The following is a 14,255-nucleotide window of genomic DNA, read 5'->3' on the forward strand; positions in this document are numbered from 1 at the left end:
GCGCCCTGTCTCCCCAGAGGCCGAGGGCCGCGTCTGCCACCGGCTGTGCTCGCCCGAGGGCTGCTGGGGCCCCGGGCCCAAGGACTGCGTGGCCTGCCGGAACGTCAGCCGCTACCGGGAGTGCGTGGAGCAGTGCCACCTGCTGGAGGGGTGAGCGCTGCGGCCTTGAGGGCGTCCAGGGCCAGCGCCACGCCGGGCCCCCTCTGTCTCCCTCTTCCTTTGTTCTGTTGTTGGTTAGCAGCTGTTCATCACTACGGAAATGGCCAAACTCTTTTCCTGGCTTAATCCAACCTAATAATCTATAGAGGCATATCCCCAGTGGGGGGGGTGCAAGAGGCAACTGATCGATGACTCTCATCAATTTTTCTACCTCTCTCTCTCCCTTCCTCTCTGTACAAAATCAATAAAATATATAAAAATAAATACATACATACATACATACATACATAGAAACAACGGCTGCTGCGTTTACTCACCCTCAGCGCAGCCCCAGCCCGTCAAGTCTGTGGGAATCTTGACTTTGATGCGAATCTTTAGATGAGAATGTAAAATTGAAGAATAGAGCTCGGCGGGGGCCATTCTTTAAGTATCTATTTTATTGATTTCAGAGGGGAAGGGAAAGGGAGAGAGAGAGAGAGAGAGAGAAGCATCCACGATGAGAGAGAATCACGGGTCAGCTGCTGAGGGAGGCGGTTCGCGTCACCCGGCTTTTCGGACAGACCGGCGGGCAGGTCCCCAGAGGGGCGCTGACACCTGTCCCTCCCCTCCACCCCCGCAGCGAGCCCCGGGAGTTTGTGGAGAATGCCGAGTGCATCCAGTGCCACCCGGAGTGCCTGCCCCAGCCCAGGAACCTGACCTGCACCGGACACGTAAGGAGCTCGCCGCACGCCATTGCCACCGTGGCCCCGGTCCCAGGGCCCCTGAGGACAGCGCCCTCGGGCTGGGCTGGGGCTCCGCCGGAGCCGAGTCCTCACACCCAGCGGCCAGGCAGCCCCGCTCTGGCCCAGGCCTCACACCAGCCGTGTCCCCACCCAGCAGGAGCCAGCGGGGCCGGCATGGGGTCAGCCCACGGCGGTCCCCACTGCTTTCGTTTTGCTCAGACGTCACCAGGTTCTTACATAGTATCAGCGTAGCGTTTTGGGAGGGTTCTTAAAGAAAGCCCGGGGACACTAAAGCCCAGTTTCCTCGCTAAGGATGTTGTCAGGAACACGGGTGAGAGCTCGGTCCCCCAGGGCGGAATGCAGCCTGTAGCTCGGCTAACAGGCAGCAGCGGCACTGCCCCCCGCCGCCGCCTCCCGCTCAGGACCGGCTGCTTGTGGGTCCGGGCCGCTCACTGGGCGGGTCTGGCCGCCAGCCTCCCTGAACCACAGACACCCCCACCCCCGCCGGGGAGCGCACCGGAGGGCCCGCCAGGGGAGGGGCCGCCAGGAGAGGGGCCGCCAGGGGAGGGGCCGCCAGGGGAGGGGCCGCCAGGGGAGGGGTCCGCCAGGGGAGGGGTCACCAGGGTAGGGGCCGCCAGGAGAGGGGTCACCAGGGGAGGGGCCGCCAGGAGAGGGCCCGCCAGGGGAGGGGCCCACAGACACCCCCGCCAGGAGAGGGGCCGCCAGGAGAGGGGCCGCCAGGGGAGGGCCCGCCAGGGGAGGGCCCGCCAGGGGAGGGGCCGCCAGGAGAGGGGCCGCCAGGGGAGGGGCCGCCAGGGGAGGGGGGGCCGCCAGGGGAGGGGCCGCCAGGGGAGGGGTCGCCAGGGGAGGGCCGCCAGGAGAGGGGCCGCCAGGGGAGGGGTCGCCAGGGGAGGGGTCGCCAGGGGAGGGGTCGCCAGGGGAGGGGCCGCCAGGGGAGGGGGGGCCGCCAGGGGAGGGGCCGGGAGGGGCCGCCAGGGGAGGGGCCGCCAGGGGAGGGGTCCGCCAGGGGAGGGGTCACCAGGGGAGGGGCCGCCAGGAGAGGGGCCGCCAGGGGAGGGGTCGCCAGGGGAGGGGTCGCCAGGGGAGGGGCCGCCAGGGGAGGGGCCGCCAGGGGAGGGGCCGCCAGGGGAGGGGGGGCCGCCAGGGGAGGGGCCGCCAGGAGAGGGGTCACCAGGGGAGGGGCCGCCAGGAGAGGGCCCGCCAGGGGAGGGGCCCACAGACACCCCCGCCAGGAGAGGGGCCGCCAGGAGAGGGGCCGCCAGGGGAGGGGTCGTCAGGGGAGGGGTCGTCAGGGGAGGGGCCGCCAGGGGAGGGGCCCACAGAGGGGCCGCCAGGGGAGGGGCCGGGAGGGGCCGCCAGGAGAGGGCCCACAGAGGGGCAGTGGCGTGTCATGCGGAATAGCGGGTTTCTTCTGTTCTCTGTTGTACACGCGTGTCGGCCAGCTGAGAGCAGGGCCAGGGCTCAAGCACAGCCACAGGCGAGCTCGCCTTCCACGCTGACCACGTGCACACCACTGGACTGTTCCCCAGACACGGGTTTAAGTGACAGGCTTCTTCCCTCTGGCGAGGGGGCGCCTCCAGGGTGACGCCCCTCTCCCTCCTCTCCCTCTCCCCCCGCTGCAGGGGCCAGACAGCTGCGTGCAGTGCGCCCACTTCATCGACGGCCCGCACTGCGTCCAGACCTGCCCGGCCGGCGTCTTGGGCGAGAACAACACGCTGGTCTGGAAGTTCGCGGACGCCAGCCACGTGTGCCGCCTGTGCCACCCCAACTGCACCCATGGGTGAGTGCCGGCGGCTGGGAGGGAAATGCCCGTGACAAAGGTGCCCTGGCCTGCAAGGTCGCAGGGCGGAAGCAGCTCCGGAGTGTCCAGGCGGCGCTCCCAGAGGTCTGAGTGAGCCAGGGGCTCAGGGTCCCCAGGGCCAGGCAGCAGAGAACAGGCTGGTGGGCGGGAGCGCGGAAGGTGGGCCCTGTGGGAGGAGCGCGGTGGAAGGGCGAGGTGGGCGGGGCTTGTGGTGGGAGGGGCTTGTGGGAGGAGTGTGGTGGGAGGAGCTGGGTGGGAGGAGCACGTGGGAGTCGTGCTGTGGGTGGGGCAGGGCACAGTGGGAGGAGTGTGGTGGGCGGGGCTTATGTTGGGAGGAGTGCAGTGGGAGGTGCTTGATGGGCGGGGCTTGTGGTGGGAGGAGTGCAGTGGGAGGTGCTTGATGGGCGGGGCTTGTGGTGGGAGGAGCTCAGTGGGAGGATGTGGTGGCAAGGCGGGGCAGGGCACGGTGGGAGGAGCGTGGTGGGCGGGGCTTGTGGTGGGAGGAGCGCAGTGGGCGGGGCTGGGTGGGAGGAGCAGTGGGCGGGACTTTGTGGGAGGCCCCTGGTCTCCAGCTGTCCATCCTGAAGGGTCTGTGCTGGGATACGCAGCTCCTGACCAGAGACGTGGCCGTGGATGAGGGCATAGTCCTGCCAGGTCCCCAGAGACAGAGCCCTCGGAGGGACAGGAAATGCCTGTCAGCAGCGGGGAGGGTCACACAGCACCCAGCCCTCTTCCCCTGCGTGAAATGTGCTTCATGTCTCCCCAGGCGGCCCCGTGCCGGCCTTTCCATGTAACTGGCGTGTTCTGTTTTCCTGTTAACATTCACTTTGCTGCCCGCGGCCCAGCAGCTCGAGAGTCACATTAAGGCCAACGCTGTCCCTGTGCCATGTGACACTCAGCCGTGTGGCCTGGAGGAAGCCAGCCCTGGTCCCCGCGTTCGGGGTCTGCAGTCCTCATCGCCCCATTCCCCTGCCTCTGAGGCCCTGTCCTCCCTCACCCACCTGCTTCCCCTCGCTCGCCCCTGACCAGCCCTGGTTCTGTCCCTCCCGCTCGGTACCCTGTGCCAGCTGTGAGACAGCTGTGCCCGCGCCAAAATCACACATGGGAACGCTTCAGTGACGAGACTGGGAACGCTGTGCTCTCTTCAGCGCTAGCACAGGCCCTGGCGCAGAGCAGACACTCAGAAACATTTGCTGAGTGAATCAGCGCCCCTAAGAGATAAACGGGTAACCGCCGCCCCCACCCTGCGGCGCCTCGCGGTTTTAACCCTTTGAGAGGCCTTACCCTTCTCCATCGGAACCGTTAGGCAGTGAGCGCTCGGTGTGCTGCGTCGGGGGATTGGGAGGGGGCAGGGGGCAGAGGTATGAGTCCCAGGCACTCAGTCTCTGCCACGTAAGCTAGCAAGACCTTGAGCATCTTCCGTCACGCCCTGTGCCGGTCTCCTAAGCGATAAGGGAGAGGGTTGCTTTGGGACTTGATAAAGAGGCTGGCTTGTGATTGAGTGACAGCTCTTTGAGAAAGCACGCTGTGGAAGACAACGCGCAAACGCACGTCTCCTTTATCCCCACAGCTGCACGGGGCCCGGCCTGGAACACTGCATAACCGATGGGTGAGTGTGACCACGCGCCTCTGACGTAAGGTCCCGCTTTGGGCAATTTAACAATCTGTCCCGAATCCCGAGGTGTTTTTAAAAAGTCCCAATTTTGCCAAAACCGGTTTGGCTCAATGGATAGAGCGTTGGCTTGGGGACTGAAGGGTCCTGGGTTTGATTCCGGTCAAGGGCATGTACCGTACCTTGGTTGCTTGCAGGCATATCCCCAGTAGGGGGTGTGCAAGAGACAGCTGACCGATGACTCTCGCTCATCGATGTTTCTCTCTATCTCTCTCCCTTCCTCTCTGTACAAAATCAATAAAATATATATTTTTTTTTAAAGTCCCGATTTCGCCACGGGACAAATTATTAAAAACCGGGACTGTCCTGCCAAAAGCGGGACGTCTGGTCACCTTAGTCTAATGCCACGGCGCTGGACGGGTGAGGACGGGCCGTGGCCGCACTGCCGGCTCCCCCTGCCTGGCCAGGTTCTCACCGGCACCGCGGGCCCCCTGCCATCGCCGAGGCTCCTGCGTGGCACTTCTGGGCGGGGGCGTGGGACATGCGTGCTCGAGGCCCAGCACCCCTTTCTCCGTCCTTCCTCTGGTGTCTCTGGTCACGCCTGTGTGGCTGGCTCCTTCTCTTCTCCCAGCTTCTCCTCCGTCCTCCCTGCCCCTGCCCCTGCCCCAGCTGGGCCTGCCGCAGACGGTGTCTGAATGACCTCTCTGCTCGGAGTTTCTCCCCTGATCTTCCCCAACGCGCCCTCCTCAGCGTGTCGGCTCTGGTCCTTTTGCCATCGTGGCTGACACGGGCCCTGGGACCAGCAGAGCTGGGCTTCCAGCTCAGACTTAGCCGGAAAGAGCGGGATCTAGAGAGGAATCAGATTTTACACCAGACACCTGTGGAAACGTCGGTGCGAGAGAGACACCACCGCTGCCTCCTGCACGCCCCCCGGACATGTGCCCTGACCGGGGACCAAACGGGTGACTTCCTGGTCGACACCCAACCAGCGGAGCACCCAGCCGGGCTAGGAGCCCTAAGTTCCAGCCCTGTCTGCGGATCCCTCTCGGTGCCCCTGACGCCGCCCCCAGAACAGCTGCGGTGACAGGTCCTCCCTGCTGTCCAGGAGGCATTTGCAGGGATCCAGATCCCTTTGGCCCCATCTCTCCCGGAGCCGGGCACAGCCAGCTCCTGCCGCCGCCCGTCCCCAGTCAGCACCTCCACAGCGAGGCTCCCTCACCCCCCGGACAGATCGTTAGGAATCGGGACTGTCCCGCCAAAAGCGGGACGTCTGGTCACCTTATTCTAAGTTCCTTTGCCATTCACTCACCCTCATTACGGCTCGACGTGGAGCACGTCCCCGGTAACAGATTCGTTCCTACGTGTCTCTCACTTCCCTCCAAAACTGTAAAAACCCACGAACTCGAGGGCAGTGGCCGCAGAGGGTCTGGCGCAGGAGCGGGCGCTTGTTCTCCTAGGCAGAACTGTGTAACACTCTCTCCTGACGTGCAGCTGATCCGCTGACGGGGAATTTGTGAGGACGATGTCCCGTATCGCACGTCCAAACGCGGCCGCGGGTTAATCTCCGCTGCGCGTTGGCACCTGGAAAGATGGCGTGTTTTCCTGCCGGACGTGCTGCCTCCGACGCAGAGATACTCTGGGGAGACACAGAAATTGACAGAGAAACCAGAACTGAGTGGCTTTTGAATTAATGTCTTTTCTTCATCAACCGATTAAAACATTGCCCTCGCCCAGGGTGGCTCAGTTGGTTGGGCGCTGTGCTATGCACCAAAGACTGCTGGGTTGCCGGTTCAATTCCCGGTCAGGACACGGGCCCAGGTTGTGGGCTCAGTTCCCAGTGGGGATCATGCAGGAGGCAGCCGATCAGTGTCTCTCTCTCTCTCTCTCTCTCTCTCTCTCTCTCTCTCTCTCCCTCCTCCCTTCCTCCCTCTAAAAATAAGATAAAATAAAATAATTATATGCTAGTATAACCACTATATGGAGAGATCCAGATAATTCCTTAATTTGAAAAATGCAGTGCAGCCAGGTGGCGGGTGAGGACCGCAGTGCAGACACTGCCCTGGACGCTGCCCTGGACCTCGGCGGCTCCCCGCCCTCAGCGGCTGCACCAGGGCCTCTCTGGGCGTTCAGTGTCCTCAGCAGCCAGCGCAGGCAGGAAATGGGTGAAACGCAAAGGCCGTGACACCTGGCACCAGCCTGACCTTCCCCGTGTGTGCGCCCCCTGCAGGCCCAGGATCCCGTCCATCGCCACGGGCGTCGTGGGCGGCCTCTTCCTGCTGCTGATGCTGGGGATCGGGGTGGGCCTGTTCCTGCGCCGGCGCCACATCGTCCGCAAGCGCACGCTGCGCCGGCTGCTGCAGGAGCGGGAGGTGAGCGCCCGCCCCGGGCCCCGCCTGCGCGGACCCTGGGCCGGCCACGTGTACGTCTGTCCCTGCGCCACTCTGCTTCTGCCCCGCGGTGCCGAGGCCGTTACCGCAGTGGCCCGCGGGGCGTCTGCCCGGGGCACACGTGTTCCTGGTCAGTGCCCGGCCCCGGGGCAGCTGCCCCGCCTGCCTCAGGCACAGGACCGGGGCCCGCCGGGCGGGGTGGCTCAGCCAGAGCGTGGGCCTGCAGGATCCCCGGTTCCACTCAGGTCAAGGGCACGCACCTCGGCTGCAGGCTGATTCCCGGCCCTGGTGGGAAGCAACCAATATGTCAACATTTCTCCCTGGGTGTCTTCCTCCTCCCTCCCACCTCGCTGAAAACCAATGGGGAAATACCCCCGGATGGTTTTTTTAATTTTTTTTAAAGAGGACAGTGCATGTGTGCATGTGTAGGAGCAAGCCTTGGAGCGGTGCCCACTGAGTCCTGGGGAGGCCCAGGGGCAGGGAGACGGGACTGGAAAGTGCCCTGGTCCACACCTGTCCCCCTCTGAGCTCTGCTTCCCGCGGCGTGCTCCTGGCATTGCCATCCCCCCGGACGGTCCACACCCCGCACCCATGCCCAGCGGAGCCGGGAGCCAGATCCCCCGGGAGGCATCCCCAGGGCAGCTGTAGCATCCTGGCACTCGGATGCCCGGGGGCCCGGCAGGCCACCAGCATGACCCCCCGTAAAAGGTCCCTCCCCCACACCTCCCGGGTCAGCTGAAGGGCCTGGGGACAGAACTGGAAGTGACATTTGTGCCGCTGGGCCGGTCCCGGTCAGGGACACGGTGTCCTCCGAGGTCCCTCAGAGCGGGCGGCCGGGCCCTCCGGGCGCACAGCAGGGTCTCTGTGCCAGGCAGGACCTCGCCAGCCGCGTGGGGCGTGGAGGCGGGCCACCACCGTCACCCACTCACCTGTCTCTGCAGCTCGTGGAGCCCCTGACCCCCAGCGGCGAGGCCCCCAACCAGGCCCTCCTGCGGATCCTGAAGGAGACGGAGTTCAAAAAGATCAAGGTGCTGGGCTCTGGCGCATTCGGCACCGTGTACAAGGTGAGGCGTCCGGGCTCCGGCTGGCAGCCCCTCGCCCTGCGGTGGGAGGGTGGGGGGCGGCGGAGCCAGAGTCCTTGGCTGTGGTCTGCGTCTGTCATGTGTTCTGAGGGTCTGGGCCAGGCGTCTTCAAACTACGGCCCGCGGGCCACATGCGGCCCGCAGAGGAGTCTGATCCGGCCCGCCAGGTTGTTTGGGCAGTGAGCGCAGCCGAGGTGTGACAGTAGGAATTAGTAGTTCATATAGTCCGGCCCTCCAGCTCTCTGAGGGACCGTGATCTGGCCCCCACTTTAAAAAGTTTGAGGACCCCTGGGACTCTGGGCAATCCCAACGTGTTTCCCACGCGGTCGAGGGGAAAGCTTTTGGAATCACGGCTCCGGGACGTGGTCCCATGAGACGTGTCCGCAGACACGTTTCGTAGACGATGGCACAGGCCGGGTCACAGCAGCCTCCTCTCCATCCTTTTCCTCGGCCCTCTCTGCACGAGGCCGGCTCTCCGTGAGAGCTGGGCCGGGGCCTCCGTGCTGCGGGCGCAACGGCACACCCGGCCTTGTCCTGGGCACGCGCGTAGGAGGTGTGTCCGACGACTCGGGTCCGTGGACGGCGATCGCCGAGGAGCCACCGGACGCGGGGACTCCCGCACCCTGGCCGTTCCGTGCCGGGCTGAGCTCCTTGTTCCTGGCCCCTCCTGATGGCGTCCCCCGAGGCACAGTGTGAGGCCTGCCCGCTCCTGCCTGACCACCTCTCTCTCCTTCTCTCTCTCTCTCTCTCTCTCTCTCTCTCTCTCTCTCTCTCGGTCGCAGGGACTCTGGATCCCGGAGGGCGAGAAGGTTAAAATCCCCGTGGCCATCAAGGAGTTGCGGGAAGCCACGTCTCCGAAGGCCAACAAGGAGATCCTTGACGTGAGTGGCTGCTCCGTCCTCCCGCTGCCCCCAGGCCTGGCGGTCAGGGCCGCCTCTGTGTTACACTCTCTTCCTCCCCACATGCGAAGGGTCCCTCCCCGCATCTCCTTCCTTCGGCCTCTAGTGGGCCTGCCTTCCTCCGGGCCTTGTCCTGCGGGGAAGGCCCAGCTCTGCCGTGCTCCTCTCCCTCCAGGGGGCAGCCTCACTCGCGATGTGTGCACACGAAGTTGTCCCTCGCACACTCCGGGTAGGGATGGTGTCCAGCACCGGCCGGTGGGGAGTGGAGGCCCAGCGAGCCGTGCTCTGGTTCCTGGGGGCATGGAGGGGCCCAGCCCACGGTCCTGTCCCTCTGCCTCTGAAACCCAGTCACTGTGCTCCGTTGAGTTCTCTGCTCGCGGAAGCGGCGTTGGAAAGATGCCGTTGGTGACGTGTCGAATGTGCACTGCGATGGCCAGTGGCTGTAGAAGTGGCCGCCCGCCCTCTGTGCTTGCGCCCCAGACGGCCGCCGTGCTCCTCGGCGCCTCCGGCTGTTCCTCTCTGGGGGAGTCTCCGGAACGTTCCGCAGGTTACGACGTTTTTGCCCTGAAGGGCCTGGGGACAGAACTGGAAGTGACATTTGTGCCGCTGGACCGGCCCGGTCAGGGACACCGTGTCCCTCAGGGCGGGCGGCCGAGCCCTCCGGGCGCACAGCAGGGGCGTGTGAGAAACGTCAGACCTCTCCCCCTCCCCACCCCCGAGAATCGTCACAGCTCTGCGTGAGCCAGGCTGACGACCGTGGCCGGGCGCGGACTCTCCGAGGGCCGGGAGAACGCCCGGAGGGCCGTGTGGCAGCGGCTGCACAGACCGGGGTCCGAGGAGAGGCGCGGGGAGGGCGGCCTGGCGTCCGCGCGGTGGGAAGGGGCGGGGAGTCCCGGGGATCGGAGCCGAGAGCGAATGCAGAGACACGTACCTCCTGCCTCGTGTGGGCTCGGGGCGTTCAAAATTAACGCCTTCGGCCCTAGAGGGGGGATTCGGGGACCTGGACAGCCGTGAGGGTCCTCGGAGCTGGTGTCCCGGGCAGACGGTGCCCCGGGAAGAGGGATGGCTCTCCGTCGCCCGGGGTGTTATCTCAGCCGGAGACGGGACAGCCCGGGGAGGGGGGGAGGTGGTTATCTCAGCCCGGGGAGGTGGGGGGGGGGAGATGGTTAACTCAGCCCGGAGACGGGACAGCCCGGGGGGGGGGGGGGGGGTGGTTATCTCAGCCCGGAGACGGGACAGCCCGGGGAGGGGGGGGGGGGGGTTATCTCAGCCGGAGACGGGACAGCCGGGGGGGGGGGGGGGGGGGTGGTTATCTCAGCCCGGAGACGGGACAGCCCGGGGAGGGGGGGGGGGGGAGATGGTTAACTCAGCCCGGAGACGGGACAAGCCCGGGGGGGGTGGGGGTGGTTATCTCAGCCCGGAGACGGGACAGCCCGGGGGAGGGGGGGGGTGGTTATCTCAGCTCGGAGACGGGACAGCCCGGGGGGGGGGGGGGGGTGGTATCTCAGCCCGGAGACGGACAGCCGGGGGGGGGGGGGGGGGTGGTTATCTCAGCCCGGAGACGGGACAGCCCGGGGGGGGGGGGAGGTGGTATCTCAGCCCGGAGACGGACAGCCCGGGGAGGGGGGGGGGGAGATGGTTAACTCAGCCCGGAGACGGGACAGCCGGGGGAGGGGGGGGGGGGAGGTGGTTATCTCAGCCCGGAGACGGGACAGCCGGGGGAGGGGGGGGGGGTGGTTATCTCAGCCCGGAGACGGGACAGCCGGGGGAGGGGGGGGGGTGGTTATCTCAGCGGAGACGGGACAGCCGGGGGAGGGGGGGGGTGGTTATCTCAGCCCGGAGACGGGACAGCCCGGGGAGGGGGGGGAGGTGGTTATCTCAGCCGGAGACGGGACAGCCCGGGGAGGGGGGGGAGGGAGGTGGTTATCTCAGCCCGGAGACGGGACAGCCCGGGGCAGTGGAAGGGCGGCCTCTGCTGAGGAGCCACAGGCCCTGGCAGGGCCGCTGGGGCCGCTCTGAGTGGGATCTTTATGGTCAGAGCGTCCGTGTGGCTCCTCTGGGCTCCGGGGCTGTAGGGCCGCCACGCCGGCCCCGCAGCTTCGTCTGAGGCCCCTTTCCACAGCCCTTTCCATCGGCTCTGACCCTGACCAGCAGGAGGGGCTGCAGGGGCGGCCCGGGGCGGGGCCTCTGGGTAGTGGCTCAGGCGGCCCCGCTCGGCCCTCGGGCCCGGGGCTCAGGGCCGGGCCTCTGCCTGCGGTGGCCACGGCACCTCTGCTCGCGTCCTGGGCGGAGCGGTGCCCACGGCGGGGGCGAGGCTAGGCCGGGGTGCAGGACGCAGAGCCCCCGGGAGGGAAAGCGGCTCAGGCGGCTCTGGGATATTGCCCTCTGTGCAGTCGAGAAGCGCAGCGGCCGGACGGGGATTCCCGCTCGGGCCTCTGACCCACAGGCTGTCCTCACAGTAAGCCAGGCCGACAGGGACCCTTTCAAATGGGCTCAGACGCCGCGACCCCCCACCCCGGGCAGCCCCTCCACGCCAGCCCTCCGGGTCCCGCCTCCACGGGCTCAGGCGCCCCCTGAGCTGACGCCGCACCGTGAGCGCGTGACCGCCCGCACGGAGGACGTGCTCATCAAAGACGGCTCCCTCTGGCCGGACGGCTCGCCCTCCAGCGGGAAGTCCGTCAGCAGGGTGTCCGCTCCCGTTAGCCGGACCAGGAGGCACGGAGGAGACCAGACGTTCGTGACGGCTCCCTCCCACCCCTCCCCACCCCCCCGCGCCTCCGCTGCCGAGGGGGCCTCCCCAAGGCGGCCCCTTCCCTCACCACGGCTCCTTCAGCAGCTCCTCCCGGTGCCCAGAGCCACCCTCCCCGGCAGGGGGCGCGGGAGCCAGCAGCAATGCTTTGGGAGGGAAGCAGTGTTCACCGCAAAGGGCCCCCAGAGCCCCTAAAACTGGAGAAACCCGCTTTGGGGGACAGAGAAGTAGAAAACAGGGCCCCCTGGGGCCAGCACCTTCTTGCGAACGCTGGTGGGAGCGTGTACATCAAGCATGTCAAACTCGAGGCCCGCGGGCCGCACACAGGCCACCTACTCTCTTTTTTCTTTTTCTCTTTAATATTTTTTCATTGATTTCAGAGAGAGAGAGAGAAACAGCCATGATGAGAGACAATCACCGACCGGCTGGCTCCTGCACACCGCCCAGGGGGGATGGAGCCCACGACCCGGGTCTGCGCCCCGACCGGGAACTGAACCCTGACCGCCTGGTTCCGAGGTCGGCACTCCCCCCTGCGCCACGCCGGCCGGGCGCCCCCGGGGACCTGCTCCTTAGTCTGAAGCGGAGGCAGCTCTGCGGAGGGAGGCGGAGGATGGGTTCTTCCCAGAGCTTAGTGTGGAATAGTTCTCCGACGGGGACACAGGCAAGAAGGGAGGATCCAAAGAACCATTTTGGCAACTGGACAAAGTAACAGACTTTCAAGGTCCCCCAGCCTCAGAGACACCCGCCCCGGCCACGTGCCCACCGGGACCCCTGTCCTGGGGCTCCGGGTGCGGCTCTGCCTGCCGGGTGGGCCGGCCGGGCGGGAGGGAACGGGCGGAGGGGGGGGGGGCCTGAGAGGGGCGGGAACAGGGGTGTGTGTGTGTGTGTGTGTGTGCTCCCCGCAGGTCACCCTGTGCCTCTGAGACTCCAAAACAGCAAAGAGCAAAGCTCACTGGCTTGTGTGCACACTGAGCGGGACACGTGACCGGACAGCGGCCCGTTGTGCCTGGGAGTGGGGGGGAGAATGGGGGGGAGGGGTGACCTGGTTCTGTGCTCCATCCCATTGCAGCGGGACCGGAACCTGGCGGGGCTCCAGGCTCTGTGTGGCCCGACCCCCTGCCTCCGAGCCGCCCCCCATCCTCCCCGGGTCCGCCAGGTCCTCCTGCCGCCCGCCCCCCGGCAGCCGCTCCGGTGCTGGGTGTGGGTTTTCTCCTCGAAATGAGGACAGCATGTGTCCACCTCCCCCGAGCCCAGGGCCCGCCGGCGGCCGGCCTCCGTGTTGTGGTTGTACCGGTTCCCGGACGCGGGGGAGAGGGAGCTGTGCTTTGGCAGCCGGGCCTGCTCATTTCTCCGCCGGCTTCCCAGCCCGAGTGGAGGGCGGCGGGAGCGGGAATGCAGAGCCGCTCTGCGAACGTGCGGTGTGGGCTGCGCCCCCATGGGCCCGCCCGCCGTGGCCACTCCCGCCCGGGGACGGGGTCTCCGTGGGCCGTTCGCCTCCCGGCGCCTCGATTCTTTTTTAGACAAAACAGCCCGGGAAGGAGGGGCCCGGGCTCCGCAGCTCTGCCTCCGGTGGCTGCCTTCCCGCCGTGAGGGCGGGCCGTGGGCCGGGTCTGCACGGGCACGCGGCCTGCGGGGTAGGAGGTGCGGGAAGAGACCCGCAACCCCCCTTTAAAGGAAGGCCTCCCAGCAAGAGTCCTTGTGGTTCAGAGACATCGGGGTCGCTGCTCTGCTCTGCACTTCAGCTTCGTGTGATTTCGGGGCGGCGCAGCCCTGGCATTTCCGAGGCAGCTCCGTGCCTGCACGTAGGGCAGGCTGCGCTGGAATGAAGGAAGGAAGAGAGATCTGGGCACTCCCGCCAAGTGCTGACCACATTGCTGAGTCAGCAGGAGCGCAGGGGGCGGGGAGGGGGCAGGGGAGCAATAAATAATCAGCGCTTGGCAGCGGGTCCAGTGTGGGGAGCTCTGGGCGTGTACTGGGAGCTCTGGGCATGTGCAGGGAGCTCTGGGCGTGTACAGGGAGCTCTGGGCGTGTACAGGGGGCTCTGGGCGTGTGCAGGGACCTCTGGGCGTGTGCAGGGACCTCTGGGCGTGTACAGGGACCTCTGGGCGTGTACAGGGAGCTCTAGGCATGTACAGGGAGCTCTGGGCGTGTGCAGGGGGCTCTGGGCGTGTACAGGGAGCTCTGGGCGTGTACAGGGAGCTCTGGGCATGTGCAGGGAGCTCTGGGCGTGTACAGGGAGCTCTGGGTGTGTACAGGGGGCTCTGGGCGTGTACAGGGGGCTCTGGGCGTGTACAGGGAGCTCTGGGCATGTGCAGGGAGCTCTGGGCGTGTACGGGGAGCTCTGGGAGTGTGTGGGGAGCTCTGGGCGTGTACAGGGAGCTCTGGGCGTGTACAGGGGGCTCTGGGCGTGTACAGGGAGCTCTGGGCGTGCACTGGGAGCTCTGGGCGTGTACAGGGACCTCTGGGCGTGTACAGGAGGCTCTGGGCATCTACAGGGAGCTCTGGGTGTGTGCAGGGACCTCTGGGTGTGTACAGGGGGCTCTGGGCATGTGTGGGGAGCTCTGGGAGTGTACAGGGAGCTCTGGGCGTGTACAGGGAGCTCTGGGCGTGTACAGGGGGCTCTGGGCGTGTACAGGGAGCTCTGGGCGTGTGCAGGGAGCTCTGGGCGTGTGCAGGGGGCTCTGGGCGTGTACAGGGAGCTCTGGGCGTGTGCAGGGAGCTCTGGGCGTGTACTGGGAGCTCTGGGCGTGTACAGGGACCTCTGGGCGTGTGCAGGGAGCTCTGGGCGTGTACAGGGAGCTCTGGGCGTGTACAGGGGGCTCT

At 66.6% G+C, this 14,255-nt stretch overlaps 1 protein-coding gene across 5 annotated transcripts in view; it reads left to right on the forward strand.

Moving 5' to 3' along the window:
- Positions 1–14,255, forward strand: part of EGFR (epidermal growth factor receptor) — a 92,041-nt gene that overhangs the window by 64,740 nt on the left and 13,046 nt on the right. For 3 of the 5 annotated variants that reach the window (XR_006742643.1, XM_045587188.1, XM_036453741.2), the window contains exons 13-19: positions 18–150; positions 779–869; positions 2,525–2,682; positions 4,274–4,312; positions 6,543–6,684; positions 7,644–7,766; positions 8,567–8,665. Coding sequence is in view for 4 of the 5 variants with exons in the window: in XM_045587188.1 (XP_045443144.1) it covers positions 18–150; positions 779–869; positions 2,525–2,682; positions 4,274–4,312; positions 6,543–6,684; positions 7,644–7,766; positions 8,567–8,665 (785 nt within the window). In the remaining variant the exon portion in view is untranslated. The remainder of the gene's footprint in view (positions 1–17; positions 151–778; positions 870–2,524; positions 2,683–4,273; positions 4,313–6,542; positions 6,685–7,643; positions 7,767–8,566; positions 8,666–14,255) is intronic. The other 2 variants (XM_045587189.1, XM_045587187.1) reach the window with 1 other exon arrangement.

The sequence above is a fragment of the Pipistrellus kuhlii genome, unplaced genomic scaffold, assembly GCF_014108245.1.
Source record: "Pipistrellus kuhlii isolate mPipKuh1 unplaced genomic scaffold, mPipKuh1.p scaffold_m20_p_26, whole genome shotgun sequence".
In the NCBI taxonomy this organism is placed as follows: domain Eukaryota; kingdom Metazoa; phylum Chordata; class Mammalia; order Chiroptera; family Vespertilionidae; genus Pipistrellus; species Pipistrellus kuhlii.